This window comes from Thunnus thynnus, chromosome 10, assembly GCF_963924715.1.
Source record: "Thunnus thynnus chromosome 10, fThuThy2.1, whole genome shotgun sequence".
NCBI classification, from domain to species: domain Eukaryota; kingdom Metazoa; phylum Chordata; class Actinopteri; order Scombriformes; family Scombridae; genus Thunnus; species Thunnus thynnus.
The window spans coordinates 14,825,461-14,850,212 of NC_089526.1; the positions used below are offsets into that span (position 1 = coordinate 14,825,461).

The 24,752-nt window shown below is 41.7% G+C and overlaps 2 protein-coding genes across 6 annotated transcripts; both read right to left on the reverse strand.

Annotated features, from left to right (window-relative positions):
• Nucleotides 1-310: 310 nt before the first annotated feature.
• Nucleotides 311-9,420, reverse strand: dbpb (D site albumin promoter binding protein b). The gene is made up of 5 exons (XM_067601312.1): nucleotides 8,823-9,420; nucleotides 8,319-8,620; nucleotides 7,110-7,571; nucleotides 3,417-3,676; nucleotides 311-2,791 (listed from the first exon to the last, which is right to left on the reverse strand). Exons 2-5 carry the CDS (start codon nucleotides 8,506-8,508, stop codon nucleotides 2,576-2,578), a joined length of 1,128 nt encoding a protein of 375 aa, XP_067457413.1. The 5' UTR covers nucleotides 8,509-8,620; nucleotides 8,823-9,420; the 3' UTR covers nucleotides 311-2,575.
• A 1,619-nt stretch (nucleotides 9,421-11,039) lies between these two features.
• Nucleotides 11,040-21,024, reverse strand: si:dkeyp-69b9.6 (uncharacterized). 5 transcript variants are annotated; one of them, XM_067601311.1, is made up of 4 exons: nucleotides 20,546-21,023; nucleotides 20,052-20,165; nucleotides 15,182-17,626; nucleotides 11,040-14,893 (listed from the first exon to the last, which is right to left on the reverse strand). In XM_067601311.1, the coding sequence occupies exons 3-4, from the start codon at nucleotides 17,214-17,216 to the stop codon at nucleotides 12,513-12,515; spliced, it is 4,416 nt and encodes a 1,471-aa protein (XP_067457412.1). In that variant the 5' UTR covers nucleotides 17,217-17,626; nucleotides 20,052-20,165; nucleotides 20,546-21,023; the 3' UTR covers nucleotides 11,040-12,512. The 5 variants fall into 5 exon arrangements, with proteins under 5 accessions (XP_067457412.1, XP_067457410.1, XP_067457411.1 ...); XM_067601309.1 differs by having other exon boundaries at nucleotides 11,040-17,626; nucleotides 20,550-21,024; XM_067601310.1 differs by having other exon boundaries at nucleotides 11,040-17,626; nucleotides 20,037-20,165; nucleotides 20,550-21,024.
• Nucleotides 21,025-24,752: the final 3,728 nt, after the last annotated feature.

Here is a 24,752-nt window from a genome sequence, read left to right on the forward strand (position 1 = left end):
AGGAAGGCAGCGTTGCATTTGTTGGGCAAGAGCACATATTTGGACTGCTTTGCCTATTAAAGGAATGTACACAATGTGAACAAACAGGGAGGATATCAAAACAAGTTGTTTTGGGACATTTCGCTGCATATTATTGACTAGTTATCAGGCTTACGTAAACAAATCAAGTAGTAGTCCCGAAATTTGACCTTTGCTGCCCATTTTCATGGTGAAAACTAGGCTTTAATTCAAGATATGAGAAAACACAGTATAAAAGAAGCAAAAACAAGATAAACTTGCAATAAAACACCTAAGGAAATCAGAGCAGTAGTGAATGAGAACAATCTTTTATTGGTGTTTTGGGGAAATCTCGACTACATCCAAATAACCAGCATTTAGTGGGCTGGGCACCATGGACACCACTGATGCAGCAGGGCAGTTGTAGTTCAATTAAGAGTCACTATAAGATTTATCAACCACATCTGTGAGGATATTAGAGACAAAATCCTGTTGGGAGAGCAAACAATCACTGATTGAGGTGATAAAGGCTGAAATAAACCGACAAGGACAATAGCGTGCATAGTCCGTACACAGCTGGGGAACAGAAGAGGTCATCATGAAAGGTAAAGTAAGTCTGCATGAACATCATGTTCAAGTCTTTGAGCCACATTTGTAGAAATCCATGGTCAAAGAAACCAAGGTGGCAGTAGTGTCCGTAGCAGAAGTGAGAAATGTTGAATGTCTGGAGGTCTGAGACAGGATGCAAATAGCAGAGAGTGAGGGTTGGTTTTTTTTTCTCCATTTGAATAGTCTTTCTGGGGAACACTGAAGATCAAAGATGTTTCAAGGTGCAACAGATCATGTTCATCCAAAGAAAGAAAATCATTCAATAATATAGAACAGCAACAATAAGAGGGATACTCATCATAACCATAACAATAATAATAGCAGTAATGGTAACTATTCATCATGGTCATTAAGGGGATTAAAATCACACTCTATTACTAGTCATCCCTCCCCAAGGAACATAACATAGTGTACCATGCCCCTGTGTAGGTGTTGTGGGTACACAGAGAAGTTTATAGATACAGTAAAAAGTAAGGAGTAATAACAGGAGTGAACAATAAGGAAGGAGCATTATTGAAAAAAGCACTAAATAGCAACAAGCTTTGTGGATCAACACAGGAAATTTTGGCTTTTATTTCTCCCAGAAATCTGAGAAATTAACACCATTCCACTCAATGGGGATATTCAACCCATCTCCTGGAATACATCAAATACACAAAATAGTATAGGCCTATCCAATATACACAGTATTCCCCCCCCTCGCCCCCATAATAATGCTAATTAAAATGTGTTCATAAAAGTACAGTAAAGTAACGATGTGCGTTTTACTGGGAAAATTGATTACGATTTCAGAATACGTTACAACACTGAGATTCAACTACTCTATGTACCATCTAGGTACAAGAGACATAGGACAAAATGTTAATGGGAAGAGTGCACATAACTGTGAGGGGGACTGGCTGTAAGTGAGAGCAGACAGAAATAGAGCAGGTGGATACAGAAACAGAGGAATTGTCCCAACAATTCAAAGAGAGGATCAAGAGGAGCAGAGTTACCCAGAGCAGCACAACAGGCTTTCACCAGCTTAGGTAAGATATTCAACAACAGAGTAGATTAAAAATCACTCAACGCTGGGGAGATAAAGTCAAAGATACAAGTATGGATATATGAATCTCATAAAATTTAGCCCAAGGTACAAATAACTAATATTGGTGGGGGGTAAACGGGGGAACTTAAAGACCAATCATATAAAAAGGATGAAGTGGCTCTATTAAAAAAAACAAAAAACGCACAAGACTGGTCGAGACAAGTGTTTGAGGATAGTGCTGGACTGTATACATGGTGTCTCCCTCCTTGTCTCTCCTTCTGTCTCTCCGTCCCAGCATGCCCGATCCCAGTGACAAGAAACATAATAGGAAAAAAAATTAAGTGCTTGAGTAAGATCCACAAAAATGTTGAACTATACGATTTTAAAGATAATTTTGCTCTCTATATTACAATTGTTACATGCGTCCTCGCCCCTGCTGCTGCGTCCTGACTAATAATAACCAAGTCGAAAAAATACCCATCAATGGCTGACCACCTGTTAAACATTTCCTGACTCATCTATAATAAAAAGATATTTACCATAGCATTGCCCCATCTCTATGTCCCAGTCATGTAGAAAATATACAAAATTATTCTCCAAATTTTCTCTCCCTCTAATTTTTCATAAGTATTATAAAAATATACAATTCTCCAATAACAAAACTCTTAAAAGTCACATCTTTCATCCGTTAAATTATTCTCTCCATCCATCACTTTTAAGAGTTGACACCTCAACAAAACACCTGAGCTTCAATACACAAACCTCCTCCATGTCTTATACATTCATCATCATAATCATCATCTTCCTCATCATCATCATCATCATCATCATCAACATCATCACCGTGACCCCATTCTGTCCATCGTGACACCCAAGAATTCAGAGTCTTTAAATTTAATCCAGCTTATTCCTCCTCTTCCTTGCTTTCGCTGCGCGCCTTCATCACTGGTCAGCGAGACGGTTCTCGTATTTACTAAGGATGTTGCGACACCGGCCGAGTTCCTTCCGCATCTCGGCCACTTCCTGTCGTAGGGCGGCGTTCTCTCTCTCCAGGTAGGCGGCGCGCACGGATATTTGGTTCTCCTTGAGACGGCGAGCGTCTCGGGAACGTTTTGCTGCTTCATTGTTTTTATATCTTCTGGTCCAGTACTTCTCATCCTAAAAGAGGAGAGAAAGGAGAGAGGAAAGATTATTTTAGCATCACCCAAAAAAAATATTTACCTAGACCAGGGAATACAAGTATTATGAGATAAAAGTACTCCAATAAAATAATCAATGAATGGTCAGACTTGTTTCTTAAGAAGTGTGCAGTAATCTTGTACATCATGTTTTTGGTCAAAGTGGGTGTTTGGCCATGAATGAGCGTGGGACACATTCTATTCAGATGCCTAATCCTCCGAGTTTGGTCAGTACTGAGTTAGTCTGAGATCAAATAAAGTATGCAAACAACCTCCATGTCCTACATCCCAGAAATAACAAAGTTTTAACATCCTCAGTGTCATTTGGGATTTTTTTGTGTGTGTGCTCATTGAAATTAAGCACTGAGTCTAAATCAGCTATTATACTTCGTTAAATATTAGCCCAGAGCCTGATATGTGGTGGGAAACCATTAATTAATTGAGAAATAAAACCTTTTTTTCCTTTACATTAACAATATGTGCCTTAAAATCTAATCTAATCATGACCTAAAATGATTTCCCTCCCAATGCACAAGGCGCTGACTGACCACCACATGCTCTGAATGTTCCTGCTGTTGCAGTGACGGGTTTCACCAAGTATTCACCTTCAAGTCGTCAGGCACCAAGATCTTGCGTGCCTTCTTGATCATTGGCTGCGGTTTGAGCTCCTCTTCACTGAAGGACTGCCTCCTGGGGTCAAAGTTTTGCTGCCCAGAAGAGTTGGACAAAGACATGTCTGAAGAATCCATGTCAAACATTCCAATCACATCTGGTCCGCTGCCTGTGGGCGTCAGCAAAGGTGGACAAGAGGACGAGGAGGAGGACGAAGGTGACTCACAGGAGTCGTTCATACTCGTCTGACTCCCTGGAATTAAAGAGAAGAGAAATCTGGTTTACATCCTTTTCGTTGAACTATATTGACTCTGAAACACATTATATTGTCTCAATAAAACAGATTAGCCGCTGACAGCAGGCCACAAAGAAAACAACACAAACACATGCAGCATTTCATCATGACGACCACCAGATGGAAGCAGAGAGCTTCCTTCTTAGTATAAAAGCAATAAACAACATTCCTTTGCCCTTAACTGATTCCAAAGATTTGAAGACGGTTTTCAATCAGTTTTCATGGACAGTGAGGATTTTTATACCTCACAGAGGGGCAGAGTGATACACAGATACATTTCTATTATGACAAACACATACATCTTTTAGCATACACATAAGTAAATATAATGTTATATATAATTTTCCAGAATATACTTTTGTACACAGATGATCTCTACCTACAGTACTTCATGTCAAGTACTCCATATTAGATATATACACATATCAAACATCCATTGTTAGATATGATTTATTACTGCATGCAATCTGTCAATAATGGAAAACCTGATCAAAATAGTTCCTATGTATCTCTCATTGAGCACACTACTATTTAATAAAAGTTAATCTACAGTCCTTATCTTGTACTTTTAACAAACTGACACATCAAAGTACATGATGTCTATCAGCTCAATCAGTGCATGATCTTATCAATCAAACCATTGAGAAATTCTGGTAGACCAACATCCTGAACTAGATGCCAATAGAGAAATCTAAAAGTGGAAATGTTATGTAACTTTCTACCCCTCCCCTTAAAATCAGTTTTTCTTTAAGTGGGGCCCCTATAGGGCTATACCTCACCCCACCCCCTTTAAGGCCCGATGCACCTTACTCAACTGACTTTCTTTCAGTTACTGACTAACTGTTCCTATATCTCCATTAACAAACTCTCATTTGTTATGGATGTATTCAGATTCAGTGGAACAAAAATGTGATTTCCACATGAAAGACAGACTTTAAACTTAAAAAGGCAGCTACACGGTCCTGTAAATGCTAGTCAGAAGTATGTGTTAACCTAAAAGTGATCTGACAGTCACACATGTTTACGCTTTAAAAGCTGAATTGAGCTAGTTTTAAACCTGCAACAAAAAAACTATTTTAATGGGAAGTCTCAAAAGCTATCACAATATAAGAAGCCCCCATCAGGGATAGATGGATACATAACAGGATAGTTACTTAACATCACAACACTGCAGCCTTACAAATGACCACAGATATGCATCTACATATTCAAAACAGAACCTGAAAGCTGGTAATTATGGCAGGCTTGCTATGAGGAAATGAGAATATAAATAGTGCATAATGTGGTCTAATGGGAACCAAAGCCTATACCTGAGCAATGGGGAAAATACTAAATAGGTTTATAATTTATCTTATACTCTTTTCCTCTTATAGTTGGCTGTTGGTTGGAGAAAAACAGAACCAGCCTTAAATTCCTGATAAGTGTTTGATGTGTAATATATGAGCAGCTATCGCGTGAGTAAAGGCCATATAATGGTCAGGTAACATGAGGGCATGTTATCACACATAGTGCACACTAGACTGTTCAGTTATGATGTTCCCACATACCACAATGACAGTGCCATCATAACACAGCAAAATACATTCAAAAAAAGTGCTTTCGTAGACACCCTGAGGAAGTCAAGCATTCCCATAATACAAAACCAGCAGGTCTAAACATCCCTGAGTCTTGGTGTGGAAAACAAACACGTGCCACAGAAGCCAGCAAATATTCACATTCTCCTCTCTGTATGACTAAACCAGGAGATTTCACTGATTTATGCTGCTTAAACCCGACAGCAGGAACTAGTCAGTGCAACCACCTGGTGGAGTGTTTTGTTGGAATGAGGACCTGCGAACCCTCAGCGCTCCTGTGGCACATGGTTGCCTCTCCCTGCTTTTTTGGGGAAGCTCTGGAATGCAGACTGCAAAGTAGATTTGGTGCGTTTTTCTCCACGTGTCTCAGCCCCTCGGAGAACAGACGGCTTTCGTTTTTTGGAAAGAAACGGTCGAATAAGCGGTTACACACATTTCAGGACTTGTGCAGTAACATTCCAAAAAGGGCCTGAAGCTGTTGTGAAGGCAAAGAACAGCCTCACGCCTTCTTTGGTAGCTAATGATAATATTTTGTTAGGAGTTGTACATTCAATATTAATGAAGCAGCTGTCGGTCGGGCACCTTTATAGCACCAGATTAGAGTGATATTTCTCTGGTGTCAAGCTTTGGTAGAGTTTATGTGACTTATTAAACCAATTTCACCAAAGTAGTAAGACATATTTAACCAGAAAGGCCTCATTTTCTTATTAATATCTTTAGAGTTCTTCTTTCATGTAATTATAAGTCAGGAGACTTTCTCCTACAATATAAATGCATTATTAGAGGTTATGATCATGCATTTAATGGCTGAAGGGCTGAACTAAAAGACCTGCATCCACATCCCCACACAGTATAAAATAATATTCTGGATATCAGCATTCTCAGCGTCATTCATTGTTGATCAAATGTTCCAGCAGCAGCAGCAGCAGCAGTGGGAACCTCTTCCTGTTGCCTTTGTCCGTCCCTCCCCCTCTGGGCTCCACCTACATATCTACTGGCCCTGCCTCTAGTTCTCTCAGTCCAGTACACTCAGCCTCGGCACGTGTACTGACGCGTGCACATGGCTGTGGCGTGTGAAGTGGGGAGAGATTTAAAGACACGCAACCGCAAACACTCCACACACACACACATCTCTCTCTCTCTCCCTCTCTCTCTCTCAGTACTGTTTTGACCCTGCTGCATATTAATAATTGGCATGGAGGAGTGGATGCTGATTGTCTTGTACATTTAAGCACATAGATCACATGCCAAACTAACCCGAACCTCCTTGTCACTACTGTGAGGTAAAATATCTGAAGACTGCTTCCTTTACAGCAACTATTTCTTTAATATTCTCCACCTCCACAATTCTCCCTGCTCCCTTGTCCAACTATAAGACGAGCTGGGAGAAACAGATTTTAACCCTGCATCATTACTACAGGATGAAAAGTACATTTCGGCTGTTATTAAGCAGCCATTTCTGAGCTGTGTTGTTTTCTCTGTCAAGTTGAACCATGTGACTCTATCTGCTGCCTTCAGTCTGACCCCACAGGACAGAAAAATGCTTGGTCACCATGGCATTTGTTATAAACTCAAAGGTGAGTTAAAATGCTGAATCACAAGCCCATGGGAACATTATAAGAACACCACGTAACCTTCAAGTTCAACCTATAGTGAATTGTAGGGTCTACTGGTCTCCTATCAGTGGAAGGGGACAGTTTGTCTCTTTCAGCTCATGAGCTGATATGGATGAGCCTTGAAAGAAAGAACTGTCCTTGTTCATTTCTTTTACTGTGGTTGAACCAAAAAACGGCCCCCCACGTCACGTAAAAACTCACCGTGCAGACAGTCGTTTCCTCCCGTGAGACTCTGGGGCTGAGCCACTTCCAAGCCAATGAGCGATGGGGAAGAGGAGGACGAGGGCGATGAGGATGAAGAGCCAGGTGGGGATGAGGGCGGCAGGCACTGGGAGCTCTGGTTGGGCACAGCTGACTGGGAGCTCTGTGAGGGGATCTGGGCTGAACTGGAGCTGTTGTTGTTGTGCATGCTGCCCATTCCGTTTTCGGTCAGAAACTCCTCCAAGTCCATGTACTGAAGCTGGAAGAGGCCCCCATCCGCAGGTAGGGTGCGATCCCACAAGAGAGGCCCCAAGAACTGGTTGAAACTTCCTCCTCCATTTCCACCGCCACCTCCGCCTCCTCCGCAGCCATTACTGCTATTGCTGCTGCCAATTCCACTTCCATTCCTCATGGGGCAAACTCCTAAGGAGTCCTCATCAAGGTCCAGAGATCTGTCTTTGTCTGCCAGAGAGCAGAGAGTAAAATTATTATTAGTTCATGATGAAGATGATGAAGACTTTAACAGCTTTTCAAGACACAATAAAATGGTTTTCTTAGGATATTACACTCTGTGGCTTGCGGAAAACCGATGCTAACATCAACTCTCCATATTAGCGAAGCACTAAAATGTGGTGGCAGGTGTATCACATAAGATGCACTTCAGCAAAATCTCCCTTTTATTCTCTCTCACACACAAATACACACTCACAGATGGACCAGATGGCGGCTGAATTGCAGCATTAAGCGAAGAGCCGAAACCAATTTGTTGTCATAACGTACGCGTAAGCTCCCACCGGAACAAATCTCACAATAGCAGAAGATACAGCAAGCGGTCCAGAACGCATGCCCTGCACAGCATTACGGCTAAACCAAAACATATTATCACTCATTGTAATCTGGATCCTAATTTGGGAGTCGCAGCAGTGATTATAATCCAGGTGACTACTCATCAGGGTCACGGAGGAGTCATGGTGAATACGCGTGACTGTGCATCTGACTTTGGTGAGAAATTCTGTGCTCAAAATTATTACCAATTAAATGTTTTGTTGTATAATAATGTTATTGTAATATATTTGTATTGCAATAACAACAGCAGTGGGTGGGATAGGGGCGTTTGATTTATTCATGTTGAGGATGGACTGTGTCAGGTGGTTGCACAATCAACATAAACAACATAGTGTGAAGCAATCCCATCACCTTTCACCTCACCTTTTGCATCACAGGGGCTTTTTAAACGCTGGTCTCCCTTCATGGGGTGCTGCAGGAGGGATTTCAGCCCCGCCATAGAGTTGAGGTGCCCCCCTGTTAGGGAGCCCGCAGGCTGAGTACAACTTCCAAACTGTGGGCTTGCACCGGCAGGGAGGTCGGGGGTCGGAAGCTGGGAGAGCTGCCTGGACATCCTGGACCAGACGTGGGAGGGGGGGGTCTCACAGATAAGACACCTGGGGCACTTGGAAGGGGCGAGGCGAACTGACCGGAGTACCTACCAATAGGACAAGTATGCTGGATGACTGCAGGAGGGGTGGACGTGAGAGGGATTGGAGAAGGGAAGGGGAGGGTGGGGGTTTAGAAAGAGAGAGAGAGAGAGATAGTTTTGATAAGTGTCCATGCAGAATAGAGCAAACACTGTAATTTATGAGTTTAGTAATAATGACGCAGTTTTATTAGTACACTTTGACAACTTGAATAAAATATCACATGCACCATAATTACCTTTTTATTATGTGCAGTTAAGCAGGAGTCCTTGTTTCGTTGAAGAAATATTTTTCATCGGTTTTCCATTGCAGTTGTTAAAAGTATTCAAGCAGATCAAGCTGTTATTCTCAGCCGAGGGACAGTTAGACCATCTGAGTGGGAAAACTGTCCATAATAAAAAAAATAATAATAATAATAATAAAATGTGAAAATGACAATGAAACCCGGAGAGTGAACCGACAGGAAAATGTTGCAATTAAAAGTTGTTGTTGTAGAGAAATATCCCCGAGTTAATCCGGGTCCGGTTATTCACAAAAAAAAAACAAGTTGCAAACCGAGCGTCCGTCAAAACAAAACAAGCGAAGTGTGTATAGGAAAAACACGCACACACACACACACACACGGCGACAGGAGCTCTGTGGCTGTGTTGGTCAGATGACAAGTTGAATTGGTGTTTCTCCTCTCTGCTGTCGCGCTCTGCTGTCCGTCGGCTGGAGGGAGGGAGGGGGTCGTTTCCTCTTTCTCTGTCTGTACCCTTTTTTTTCTACATCCGGTGGATCCAGTCACGGGCGCACGGGTCTGTGGGTCTGTGTTTGGGCCGCGCGACGTCCACGTCCGACCGTCCTCCTCTCACTCGCGCTCAGCTGGAACTGACACGGGCAGTTCACGTGACGTCACACCTGGCAGAACAAGCGAACGAGGCGCGAGAGAACGGGTGGTGGTGGAGGGGAAGGAGGGGAGGTGGGGGGGCGGGGTTCTCTTCTTACTGATCTCTCAATTCTCGCGTACTATTTATGAGACACACCTACCCTCGTGAAACACTTCGAGGAGAGAAGGGTGTTTGTTGTTCTGTCTGACAGGTACAAACTGACTTTTTTCTGGTTTGTTTATACTGCGGACATAAACGTGAATTTGTTATTAACTTGAGTATAACAGAAAGAAAAATGTCTTTTTTTCCCTTTCAAGTGGGCCCTGTCATCACAAATAACTCATTTAGTCTGGCACGAGATTACTGGTTTAAAACGTTGCCCATCTCTATTAGAGCATAGTTTGTCTTTCTGTAATAATCAGGTAGTGCAGCATGGCTTTTCCAGTTTCCTTGTAATCCACAGAAAACGTGAGTGCGCCGTTTTTTCAGGCGAGAGGAACGCTTCAGCACGTTGCCTCCCGGCGTACAATAGCTGTTCCACCTCACGTGTATCAGGCACGCGGAGACGATGCCTGTTCGCTCGCGGCTCTGGTTCGGATTGGCTTCTGGAACATCACGCCCCGCCCACGACGAGCGCCTATTGGACAGAATTAGGTCGAATAAACCCGCCCGCTCGGATTCCCCGTGCATGCCACTGCCGCGTGAGACCAGTTCGAAACACAAAAAGCGCGAGGACTGTCTGCTCTTACAGTACAGTTGCAGAGCACATGCAAAACATTGCGCGCTGCAGGAATTCACCTTTGTTTTTTCTTCCCCAGTCATGGACATGCAAAAGTAAATAGTTAACAGACTCAAGTTACCTTAGTGTACAATTTATAATCTGTATGAATATAATGTACTGGACGTGTTCAATTAAACTATTTGTGTTGTCAACACTAAGTAGAGGTTCAATTACTGCCCTGTTTTTTCAATAAAATAATCCAACTGGAAATTTTGATGTCATCTCCAGCTGTGGGGCCCTAAAATTGCAACCATTGTTCACCCCACTTGAGAGTACAGTAGGCATGAATCATCATTTTTCAGGTTTAAAGGCAAAACTTAACATTACCATCAATCTGAATCAAAACACGCACTCTTGTTGCTTTAAAGTAATTTAAACATGTCCACATCACTTGCATGCATCACAAACTTTGTCGAATTCCACAACCACATTAATTTCTGTACTGTTACTTTTCATTTAAACGTAGTTAAACTCAACTGGTCATGGTTACTGAGTGATGCCACAAGCATTTTGTTTACTTTGTGTTATTAATTTTGCAGTCAAGAGCAAACAGACACACAGTCATACAACACTCAGGCACACCAGTCCACCCCCCTATCAGTGTAAAATCCATGTGACTGTCACACTCCTCCACACCAGGGCATAAGTACAGTATAAATGAGTTGTTTACTGCCATCTTGTGGAGCTGGAATAGGAGTGAGATGCTTTACAGAGCCATTTATTTCAAGTATAGTAAATATATAGTATAAATATTAATGAAAACAATTAACCTAGGGTAATCTGACCAATAACTTGGGCAGGCCTAAGAATTTCAATGAAATTTATTGGTACTACATCCTTAAAATCCATTTAATCCACACAGTGATATCAAATTCACATAGGACATATAGCTAAATATAATTGTGTAACTTCAATACTGGCTTTGGTAACAGTTACATCTTAACTATGTTTAATAACTAGCAGTTTGTACCGTCTTCTGGATATTGCAGTTTGTAACTTTGAACGAGAAATGAAAGGGAAAACAAATGATTACACTTAAGGTTTATTCATTGCTGAAATATAATCAACTACTGACTTTTCAGTAAATAATGTGATAGAAATCTACTAAAACTATCATTTTTTCTTTAGAAGAAAAAAAAACAAGGCTTGAAAGGGGTATGAACATTTCATGTGAATAAAGTGACAAAACTTATTTTTCTTCAGAAGAAAAAAAAAAAGGCTTGACAGTAAGAATATGATTGCAACTCAGCAAAAAAGAAAAAACAAGGTAGAAGGAGTTAAATATATTGGCATGAAGACTGATTGGGTTACACACATAAATACATGGAATATTACATTTGCCTCTATTATGATAGGTCCTTGACTTAAACACACCGTGAAGTACTGTAGAAATAATCACTGCTAAAAAGAGCATACAAATAACATGAGATAAACATGTGTTACAGTCCACTTGTTTAACCTGTTTTCAATCTCTTGGTATAAAAGCTAGGAATATCTCAAATAAATGAAGTAAAGTGAACATAACAAGCAAGGCTTTTTGTAAGTTTCTTCATTTTGGCAGGAGAGGGATCCTTGTACTAATTACCAGCAACTTTGACATTTTATCTATACGTGATTAAATCACTAGGGAATATAGAGCAACTTTCAAATCAAGTTTACACTACAAACTTCTGGGGATATACTGAATAAACCATCACATACTGTAGGAGTGATATCACCTCAGCAAAAAACTTGACCAGAGAACAAACATGCACTGACAAACTATCAACAAATGTCTTTGTCCCCATGTCCCTACTCCTAATAAATGCACTTTACATTTAAAAAAATCCTCAGAGCCTCTAAGTGAACAACAACAAGACAAAATACACAGCAGAGACGTTTATCATACAGCAAGAGGTGTAGCAGGGATTCTAGTTAGGATATGGGGAGGAGAGATACATTAGCAGGTCATTTCACCTAAACTTGTCTAGTAACTGCACAGTGTCAGCCAAGCATAGTGTCAATGCACTTAAGGGGTTAGTGATCCTATGGAAACAGTCACGTCTTTGAAACACCTTCCAATATAATCTGGAAGAATTTCTGGTGATATTTTATAGGATGCTCTACAGTAGTTGTTAACACACTCATTCTAATAGTCAGCAGAGTAGATGTCAACACAGACACCAGGCAAATTCTCCTAAAGGCAATAGATGCCTTTTCAAGTCCCTTTTTTTCTCACCTTCCCATTTAGAACAGAAATATCCCTCTTGTATGCCACTCTTTTGAGATACCAGGATGCTCAGTATCTGTATGGTCCCTGTAGGAATGGCATCTCCCCCTGACCCTCTCGGGTCTGTCTCTCTCCTGGTCTCTTTGAAAGCGTAAGCATCTTAGCATCACCTCGCTGCAGTCCTTTAGCCCTGCGGCGGCAGGACACCTTGTGCCTGTAGAGAAGTGTAGCATTCCAGAAGCGAGCGGAGCAGCGTTGGCAGGAGAAAGTCCCTCTGGCACGATGGGAGGCCCGATGGATGAAGGCTGCCAAAGGCCGGTGAGACTGCTTCCCACATACACTGCACCTCAGTCGCTCCGGAGTGGTCAAGGCTTTTTGTGGGTGTTTCACTGCCATGTGGACTAACAGTCCCGCTTTGCGGGAAAACACAGAATTGGGACATATAGGACAGCCAAAACGTTTCACAGGAACTTTTAGAGATGACAGGATCTGCACCTTCATTCCCCCAGTGTTGACAAGCTTATAACCACCACCACCTGATCCTCCTCCCCGCCTAATTGTCAAACGAAGAGAGCCTTGTTTTTTATTCAACTGCCCTCTTATTGTACAACTTATCTTTCTCTTCCTTCTGATTCCATCAAATCTGACTAAATCTTGGGATTCCCATTTATTTTCCCTCCGATCTCTCCTCTCGGACTTTTTTTTTTTCTTCTTGTGTCGTCTCATGTCATCATGTGATAACTGGATGCTGCAGTCAAGGTGTTGGTGGGACTGGGTACCTGACTGATGATGAGGATGATGGTGGGAGAGGAGATGATGATGATGATGCAGATGATGATGTTCAGTGGAGGGCAGTTCCGTAAGGGGCTGGAACGGGGCTGTGGTGTGAAGCGTGCGGCTACGGGATCCAGCTGGATATATGTGCTCTCCTTTCACCCCGGCTGGGGAGTGCGGGTGCTGCGGGGGCATGATTGTTGAGTTTGGAGGCAGAGGCTGAGAATAAGTTGGGGCATTAGATGCTGAAGTTTGGGCTGCTGCAGCATCATAAAAGAGAGGAGAATAACCAGCTGGTGGTGGTTGTGGGGGTGGCTGCTGGTGGCTATGAGTGACAACGCTAAGACTCTGCCCTCCATGGCCTTCTGTGGAAGGAGCCATCTGTAGCAGGGCATTGGTGGCAGCCTCACTCTCTGACGTTGACTGATTAACATCACTCCCGCCTCTGTTGTCTCCAGACCCGCTGCTGCCTTCTTGAGGGTTAGACGGCTCAGTGCGGGTCATCCCATGCTGTGATTGCCTATGTCGAGTAAGGCTATTGGAGTAAGCAAATGCCTTCCCACATACCTCACAGCAGAAGAGCTTTTCACCCCCTCCTTCATGAACCGTCTGGTGATGGGCAGTCAGGTGGAAGTGATGGCGGAACGACTTCCAACATATAGCACAGGTGTAAAGTCGAGGTGGAGGTGGGGCCTGGGGATGTGGCTGGGGTGGGGGTTGTGGCTGAGGGTTGGTGTCTTGAGGCTTGACATCTTGAGGGTAGGAGTAATAGGAGGAGGTGCTTGGTGCTTGGTTCTGGCTCCTGTCTTGGGCCACGCTACATTGAGGGTTTGGGTTAAAGCTGTTTAGGTTCTCTGCAGCTGGTGTTGTGGGCACCTCTTCCAGCTCCCCCTTCTGGTGGAGTTTACTGTGCCTCCTAAGGCTCTGGGAGTAACCAAACTCTTTCCCACAGATACTGCATTTGTAATTCTTTGCCCCAGAGTGGACTGTTTGATGCTTGCTTAGGTGAAAAGCCTCTCTGAAATATTTTCCACAAACAGTGCAGTGATGAGGCTTTTCTCCAGTATGGATGCGGTCATGCCTGCGTAGGGTCTCGCGACGTGCAAATCCCTTACCGCAGACACTGCAGAGGTGAGTGCGTGGGAGACCGCTGGGCCCCATTCTCGGAGTGTATTGCCTACGTTTGGGGGGCTGTCCACCAACTGCTGGATCTTTCTTTGCTCTGGGTTTGCGGGGACGTTTTGGCTTGGCAGCAGGATTCTGTGGGTTGCTGCTCATAGCCTCCTGGTTCCCACCACCTCTGAAATTCTTATCCAAGCCAGATGTTGATGAAGGTGAGCCCAGAGGACCTAAACCAAGACCACCTAGTAGACCTCCTATGATGTCTCCCCTATCATCCCCTCTATTTCCACTGTTGCTAGCTGCTGTTATAGCAGAGATTGCATTATTGACAGAGCTAGTGACATCATCCTCTGAGTCATCCAGTAGAGAAGATAGGGGCAGGTGGGGCTGTTGCTGCGGATGGTGGTGCTGGTTGTGGCTCTGTGAGTGTGGATGCAGTGTCGGGGCCAAGGGTGCCTTTCTCAGAGCTGGGCCCGCCATCCCACTTCCACAGGGAGAGGCACCAGAGTAGCATGGAGATGGGTTACCTTGAGAACGGTGATCATCATGGTAGCCTGTGTAACGATTCCGAGAGTAGTCAGTGGGGTATTTACTATCTGTTCTGTCCCTGTCATTTGAATTCCCTTCCCTTCCAGACTGAAACAGACCATCACATCCTAAACCTGATTTTGGTTCTCCTTCCCCCACAATGATTACACCATCTTCTTCCTCAGTTTTCCCATAAATTACCCCTCTATTGCTTTGATAAGTTCCCCCTCCTCCATTACCTCCTCCACCCCCTCCCCCGACTCTGTCCTCACCATCATTTCCTGTCTTGCTGCCCCGTTGTTTGGGTCCCCTACCTGGCTTGCCGCAGGTGCCTGAGGCAGCATGGTTGAGTAGAGAGGTGCTCTCACGGAAGGCACGACCACAGGCAGGACATCTGAATGGCTTTTCCTCATGTATCTTCTCATGGCGTGTCAGTGACTCTCTACGATTAAAAGCCCGAGAGCAGGTGGAGCAGCCATATGGGCGGGCTGAAGAGTGTAATACACCATGTTGCAGGAGGTGCCCTTTTTTCTTAAAGCCTTTGCCACACTCAGGGCAATGAAATATTTTGTCTGGGCTAGGACAAGAATTGGATGAGGGTTGGGGAGTTTCTTGGGTCGAATGGGGAAGGCTTGGGTCAGGTTGAGTTTTAATGTGTACAGGATTTGGGCCAGTAGTAGCACTTTTGCTAGTACCAGCTGTGGTTGGCTCATGCATGCGCAAATGCCTGCGAAGGCTTGAAAGGTGAGGGAAGCTTTTGGCACACTCTCCACAGCTATAAATGTGCTCTGTATCAGACTCTGTGGGGTTGGGTTGCATTGAGCTCTGGTTATCAGATTTAGAAAGGTGAGAATCATTAGTAACCAGTACTGAGGCAGCAGTGGAAGAGGGAGCAGAGGAGGAGGAAGAAACTACTGATGAGGATGAAGATGATGAAGCAAGAAGGGATGATGGATCTCCACCCATATTTGACATACCAACCCCACTCCCAATTAAAGCCGGGGGCTGACCATGACTAAGCCCTCCACTATTACTACTAGCGCTAGGATTACCACTGTGGCTGTTGTGGCCATGACTGCTGCTGCCGCCATTACTAGTGCTATCAGATTTTCTCTGTGGCAAATAACCAGCCATAGCTTTCTTCCTTCTACTGCTGCTGCTACTACCAGTACTACTTCCACCTCCACTGCTTTCCCCTTTACCATCATCCTTTGACAAGGATAAATGAAGTGGCAAGGGGAGGGGTAAACCTGCTTCCTGCTGCATCAGAGAAGCTATCTGATTTGATGAGAGTACAGGGATGCCCTGTAAGTCAAAGCCACTCAATGATGAGTGCTGAGAGCCTGGGTGGAGCGGGTGGTGAGGATGGGAATGAGAATGAGGATGAGACAGGGTGTGAGGTGGAAGCTGTTGCTGCTGGGGAGGCTGCTGTGGGGCCTGCTGTGGCTGGGGGGTGGAGTGGCCATGTGAGTGCGAAGAATGCAAAGCAGGAGGCGGAGCGAGACTAGAACTAGGCTCCCCACCTGTCTGACTTAAACCAATCCCTAAGTGGTTATGGGTTCCCTGTTGAACAAGAAATTGCTCTAAACTAGCATTAGCAGGCACCCCAGAAAGGAAATACTGATTAGCAGCTAACATGCAACTAAATTGTTGGTGAAGGCTCCGTGCATCAGACTGGGCCCCAACCAACTGGTGTCCCAATGAGCTGACTGCACTGCTGCTAGAAGGGTTGTTAGAGGTGGCCACAGAGGTTGAAGGGGAAGGAGAGGAAGAGGGGGGGCCGGGTGATGCTTGGGGGACAGAGAGACCGGGATGCAGAGGAGGAGGGGGTGGAGGTGCTGATGTTACTAATCCTCCTAATCCCCCAGCACTCCCACTACTGCTACTTCCCCCGGTAAAGTGCTCAAAGCGGCCTACACCTGGATGTAACTGCTCCTGTGCTAGTGCTGCCTCAGACGGGTGGAAAGAGCGCAGGAACTGTGGGTAGCCTGAAGAATGGCTTGAGCTGCTGCTGCTCATCTTGCTTGACTTTGAACGAGAGCTCTGAGATGAGGAAGGCTGTTGTTGTAAAGGTGGGGGAGGAGGGGCACTCATCTTGGCAAAAATGGAGGCAGAATCAGAAAAGGCGTTACCTCTAGACCCCTGCAGGGGGCCCAAGCCAAGTCCAGACAGAAGAGCTCCAGAAGACTCAGCCTGCTGCTGCTGCTGCTGCTGGAGTTGATGCTGGTGAAGTTGCACTTGCTGTTGATGCTGTAGTTGTCGATCTAAACCAAGGCCTTTGAACTGGTGGGCCTGGTGCCCACTTAACATCTCTATAATGTCCAAATTGTATTTTCCAAATTGGAACATTTCCCACTCACTGGCACATGGGGGTGCAGAGCCAAACCTCCAGCGCTAGGAGCGGCAACAATGATCCCACCACTGACTGGTGAAAGACAAACTTTACCCTAAGGGTGAGGTTATGCTACTATTTCTTCCAGAACTACTTGAATGTCAGCTTGACTCTAAAGTTCGTCTCTCCAGACTGTACAGTTCAGCTGTTGTTACTCCCTCTTGATCATCCACTGCCCACACTTTACTTCCAAAAGCAGTGGGGTAGCTGAGAAGATGACTTTATGATCAAAGGGTAAAGATGTCTTTTTGACAGATAGAGGAGTTCCAACTAATTTTCAAAAATTTCCTTTGAGAGTTACTGCATTGACATTTTCCTTCATCTAAGCAAGATTCCTCATCTGCGTTCAGCCAAGAAGTTCCTACAGCTGAAAAAACAAAGGTCAAAAAGGGATAAAGGTCATAGAGGAAAGAAAGAAAATCCTTTTGAACAAATTTTACTTTCTGTCCCTTTCTGAAAAGCAACATCTGACCCTATAAAACGCTGCTCCATCCATTCAGGCAAATCTGTATGTACATGAACAGAATTCATTTAAGTCAGTACTGTAACATAACAAGATAGAAATGTATCTCCATGGCCCACATTATGTGCAACAATCATTGACTATGTAATTCTAATGAATTTCAAACAAACTTAGCCACCAATGACTTGATGCTTAGTTCAGCATCATCTCACTAGGTTTGACACTGAATTTTAGTTCCACTCTTTGTTCTTGATATACATTAGATTTGATATCAAAATAACAGATACTAAGTTTCTTATTCATCCTACAATTTCTCTTACAAAAGGTTTATTAATACTGTGATCATTTTTTATTTATCAATGGTACATGGATAGCTACAAGCCAAGAGCCCCCAAGTTAAAGTGAGGTATGTGACCATTGTACAATATAACTTATAGTTTAACTGGAGTCTACATCAAGTGAAGAAACATAAATAATTGAACAATACATTTCTATTTTTTTAGCCACCTCATCAGGTTAATAATTATATGGAACATTTCACATTTTATAATAACTTACCATGAGGTGGTTCTGCTGGGTTGCAGCACAACCAGAATCGGTGAATGAATGCTCATTTTCACTAACATTAGATTCATTTGTTACTATGGAGGTAAATATGGATCTACATAATGTAGAAAAGTTCTTTTCTACATTCTTAAAAGCCTTTACATCTAGATGTTCATAGACCTCTGCTACAAAGGTATAAGTTACTGGTTTAATGAGGCAGAGGTTGTTTAAGGGTTAAAGGTTGTTGCTTATTTAATAGACCTACTTTAGACACAATTTATTACAGTATTATACACTGGCCAACCTACTCTTAAACCTTTTATGCTGTAGTAGTTCTGTAATGTATTTCATACTGTATTTCATCCTCGCAGTTGAAATGTACAGTATAAATGGCTATCTATCTCTACCAATACCACAGAGTACATAGATGTGACCGTGTTGACTGAAAAAAACACATCAAACCGCAAATGCATCACTTTTGGTTAAATACAGGTTTTGTGTATTTTAACTGATTATTTGGATTTTACTTGTACTCACCCTGCTATTCTGCAAAATATGACAAATACTACCACAAGGAAGTTGAGAGTGTAAACACTGCATTTTCCACCTTGCTCACAGTCATTAAAAAAAGAACTCAGCCATGAAAGATAGGTCCTATCACAGTGTGGCTGTTATTCTTTGAAAACATGCTTTTCGCTGCTTTTAGGGTTTTACTATTAGACAGTGTTAACCCTCAGGGTATGTACTGGAGAACAGAGCTTCCTGTAACCTGTTCTTCAGTGATTTCAACATTTTGGATGCAATCCATCATCATGATGAAAGAAACTAAAATGACTCAGACTGATGATAAAAAATTCATTGAATATCAGATAACGCAAGTGAGATTTTGTCTCAATTTATGATGTTATTCTTTGTTGAGAAGTCATATTTCTGCATACCTTGTTATGAGAGCTTGGCATGGTGTCTTACCGAATAGTTCTGATGCATAAATTGGTAGAAATCATTGGGACAGTCAGTCCCTTATCCAGGTTTTCCTTTTCAGCATGAAACTATTAATTGTGTGGAAATGTACATCAAAGAGCATTACAAAATGTTTTCAAATGCAGGTCAACCTGTCCTGCAAAAAAATGTTAATTATTTTCATTCCATCCTCTTTTAAAACTTGTTTGCTCACATTCTCCAGCCCCAGAATTGACCCAAATTGCACCATTGACTTTTTTATTTCTGTTTTTATTTATTTATTACAAATTGGCCCAATGGCATGCAGCTATTAGGTACATTAAACAGCCATCACTGTTTCATTCTTAGAATGAAAATAAGTCTACATAATGGAAAAATATATGGCATTACATCCATTCATATTGCTCACACTCTAATTGGTTATAGATCATCCAGTTTTGTTTAAATCTATGACACCTTGCACATACTTGCACTATCTGGTTAGATACTAAACTGGATTTTGGTGTACTGGCACTTACACTGTACAATGACTACTAAATTTAATTAAATCTAATCTACAACCATCAACAACAAAGACACAAACATAAACAATTTAATGATGAAATTATTTCTCTTTGATGAAAAGGGGAACAAGAAAAAAAGACAACATTGCAAATAAATTCAACATTTTACCAAGTGTTCAAAAACAGTGAAAAATATTGAAATGCATAAGTTGTTAATCACATTAATATTTCCCATTGTTGTACTTGTAGGCTGAAGGTAATCTGGCTACACTTGAATCACTCACTTTGAATGTCGATTTTCTCACCTCTTGTATTCTTACCGTTTCCTCTAATTGATCCGATGAACCTACAGGGGAGTACGATCCCCTGGCAGATGAGGAAGATAATTTATCGTATATTTGACTGCCTCTCATTTTTATGTAAACCAGCAAATCCTGTGAAGAAGGGCAGAAATGCTACAATTAACATCAGCATCACACTCGCTGCACAATGTAAACATTAGCAGTACGTTACAGGCGCAAGTAACAACGGATGCACTTGAGGAGGCAGCCTGTAATAGTATTGGCTAACATTTGGAGTAAAAAAAAAAGGAAAACATTGGACGCGCTTGCATGCAAAACTTCACGGTTCCCCCCTTAGCATCCTATTTCACACTGTGCTCGGCGTGTTTAGCCATTTGGTGCCACACGCAATCTAGAAAACCCACATAACCACTGTTGCTAACGTTAGCCATCCTTCCTAACTACAATATCCAATGCACCGTTAGGATGCTAACGCTCGCTTATACATCTGCGTATATTGAGAAAATGTTTACCTACGCATCCAGTTGCAGATGGATGAGGCCTGTCACGCCTTCTTCTAACCGCCTAGCTAGCTATCGTCCGCGTCCATTTCTGCGTGCTGTTTTCCAGTCGTTAGTCAGAGCCATTTTCACTGATGCTGAGCTGGGTAAAAGCTTACACGGTTCCCCCCAGAAATCAACGCGGACGGATACCGCCGCCGCCTTCTTGCCATTTGATTATGACCGTTTGCGCCGGTGTGGCAAGGGAGCTTTCTCTAAAGAACTCGACGGCCGAGGAAATTTGGATGGTCGGTGATAATATTTTTGGGTAAAAGTGAGTGACGTGTGCTCCCTTAACATTGGTCCTTTCCGGCCCTTGTAATATTTCCGGGTAGCAGCAGCAGCAGCGGGGCTCGCGGACAGTTGTTTGGGCTCATAGTAGTTTCCCCCCGTTTGGTTGCACGTTGAGTCCAAAATAATGCTGCATACCCGGATAATTTGAGCCTATTCCACCACCACACCCCTGTATCCGATGATATCAAATGTTACCCAGCCCCGGTGGGAGGCTGAGGACTTTTCCCAGGCTGCATAATGGCCGATGTCTTGTAGGCCATAGAATAAAAAACATAACTTCAGGCTATAACTTTTCATCGCATGAAGTGAAAGTGAAAAAACAGGTTGCAAGCTTTTTTTTTTTAATTTACACGATTTGGAAATGTAATTTTCCTATACGTGATGCAAGATCTTGTTAATTAATTCATTGAATTATTCTGTAACTAAAGGGGTAGTAATATACATCATATAATCCCTAACATGCGTGCACAAGTACATAAGTGTTAATGTTCCAAAAAGATACACAAGCAATAATTTGAATTAATGCTATACAGTATGAATGAGTAACAATGCAAATATGACTATTGATGGATGAATGAATGAACTTTATTTATATAACACATTTCATGCACAGGAAAGTGCTTTATAATTCAACAGCAAAACCAAAACAAACGTTTAAAACCATACAAATACACAAGAAGGAAAGTAGAGGATGAGTGTTACTATTTATAACCTAGTATTTACACAGTTACACGGTCATTAAATAGAAAATGGAGAAAATCATAAAAGATTAAAACAGACAGTTGCAAGTTATGGGCTATATTAAAAAAGATTATCGTTTAAAACTGTCCACTGAATCAGCAAGTTTAATATTTAACGACAGTGTTCCATATTTGGGGCGTGTTATGGCCAAAAGCAGCAGGTTTTAGTGGTGACCTTGGGAACAGTAAAAAAGAGCAGCTGTGGAGGATTTAAGGGGACTTGGAGGATCATAAAACGATTTGATTGACTATTGACTAAATATTGATGATTACTTACCTGTTGTCTGCTCAAATTATTTTTCATGTTTGTTCACTTTGTGGCCCAAGACAAATATCAGAGAAACTTGACATTAAAGTGAATCCAATCTAATAAATAATAGTGTCAAACTAATTTTTAGAGGAGATAGATTAAAGGAAATGTGCACCGAATCATTCCATCAGTTTGTTTGATGTTTGATTGTTAGTCAGTAGGATATCTTAAAAACTATATAAGCTATATAAACTCAAATATTGTTGATGAAATGGTCTTGGGAACATTTACACTAGAGCCTGACCAATATATCGGTCAGCTGATTTTATCAGCCGATATTGGCAAATCACAGATATATCCACATATATGTTGTCCGACATGCACCAATATATATATTTTATTTTTTTAAATTATATAGGCAGAATTTTTTTATATATTCAATCCTTTTTCTTAATTCAAGTTTAATATGTATGTACATATGTTTTTTTGTTGTGTTTTTTAATTTATAGTTATTTATAATTATTAAATTCCCAATGAAGTTCACTGTTTCAGTGCACTGATGTCATTTTATACAATAAAGTTTATTGTTAAACTGTAAAATATCATGCCCCCATTACTTATCTTTGTCACAATTGTTTGGTAACCACATTTGAGGGATCATTGCAAAAAATGTATTTTTATGTATATATTCTGTATATGTAAGATTATATATATAGCTATGTCAGAATTTTTTTACTCCCTAATATCGGTATCGGCATCAGCCCCAAAAATCCAATATCGGTCAGGCCCTAAATTACACCTCTCAAAAGACATTGTTAAACCAAGGCAGCTTGTTTTTTGTTTTGTTTTTTATCACTTGCCTATTATTTTTTTAGGGAGTTTTTCCTTACTCGAATTGAGGATCTAAGGATAGAAGATGTTTTATTGCTGTAAAGATTGTAAAACCCCCTCAGGCAAATTTGTGATTTGTGATATTGGGCTACACAGATAAAAGTGAACCTGACTTGACTTGACTATTAGTCACAAACAAGTATATAACTCCTCCTTTAAAAACCTGCAGCAACAAATGTGACCGAATACAATAATGAAAAGGAATCATATAAATTATTACTCAACACAGAAAGAGTTTCACTGCACATCTCTTACCAGTCTCTCCTTTTCTTTATTGCCAATGATATTGCTCCATGTTTGAGCCATTGTAAAAATGATCACACGCAAATCAATAAATGGCATTATTAGATCAATAGCATGATTAAGATATATCTATATGATGTTTAGTGTAAGTAAAAATGGATCCTGTTATGATTATATAACAGATTGTGTTTTTCTAAAAATGTGAGAAAAGTGGCGAGTGAACCCAGACGAAATCATAATTTCATCATCACATAGCCGACATCTTGGATTTGATTCAATCATTTTAATCACAGAGATGTGAATAATTTCAGCTCTGCGCCGCTCTGTGATTTTTAAGGATGTTAATCATGCCTGGGTTGGGATGATAATCATGTGCACAGAGCGTGTAGGGCACAGAATCTTTCACTCTGGACCATCAAAGACCCTCAAACCTTCAATTCACATACATAAATTTACAATTTAAATATTGATTGGTCTTTTTTTCCCCATAAACCAAGCATCACTGGTGAGTTGTCACTTCACTGCACAGATATTGATTGGTTCTACTTTCTTCAGCGTACTCTACACATTATAAACCTTGCAGTTAACCCTGTATGTTAACAATAAGAGGTTTAAGGTGTCAGTTCTGTGTCATTCTGAGAAAAGGCTTCATGCACAGTTTAAGAGTTAAAGGAGCCACTGAACCTCCTGGTGGTGAAATGTGCAAATTACAACAACTGTAATGCATCAAAGGCTTCCACTGTCTAAATCAAACATAATCATTTTGTTTTCCCTTTGTGTACTTCCTGTAAAACATATTCCGGTATCAGTACAATGGCAGTCGTCTGCTCTTTCATTTAAGCCTTCATACATCTCAGTGCAATAAATGTAATCACAAGGGGTTTAAAATATGAGCTCCATTTGCCCTTACCTCCTTGTAAGGATCCAGCCAGGGTACAGTATGATATAACCCTGCACTCACATGGTCTGGCGCTGTGAATGATTTGAAGACAATTTCATTTTTTCATTTCATTTAAAAAAACAGAGGTATCCATTCCCTCTGGCACTGTATAGCCTTGGTGTGGCTTATACAATATCTCACAGTGATGTAGGACTTTATCTTTATCACACTGTGTGCTCACTACCTACTCAAAGCTAAAAGGCATTTTGTTAATATAGAGCTGCTGCTTCAGGTTTGACCCCTTATAAAAGACTTATTGTCTTGTGATTATTTTTAGAATCTCAATTTCATAACAATTTGTCCCAGACCAAGGCGCTGGTCTCCGAACTGCGGCTTCTTGCACAAACATATGTTAGACTGGTCAGACATATGTTTGGCATGACTGAGTGGTTTGAGCCTAAAGTGAGTTTGATGTTTTTACAAAAATAGACTTTAACTATAAACCTTGAAAGAATAGCCGCTCTGCCGCAGGCAATCCCACAACTAAGAGCTGTGTTTCTGTAATAATCAATGACAGCTGACAGGAATGTTACAGAAAGAGCAATGGAAAGAAATTTGTAGAAGAATGTACATATAACAGGTAAATTCATCCAGAAATAGAGGCTTTCTGCTGGAAATGAGACGTAGCTATGTTTTATATATACAAATAGTTTTTCATTTAGCTAGATTATACAGCAAATTAGCCCTGTGTAAAATAATCCAGAGTTAGTGTTGTGCAAACAATGATCTAAACTCTAGAAATTGTTAGATCTTACACAGAAACATTTGTGTAACCAGGAACTTGAGATTATTGTTATTATTACTGTTGCTGTTATTATTATT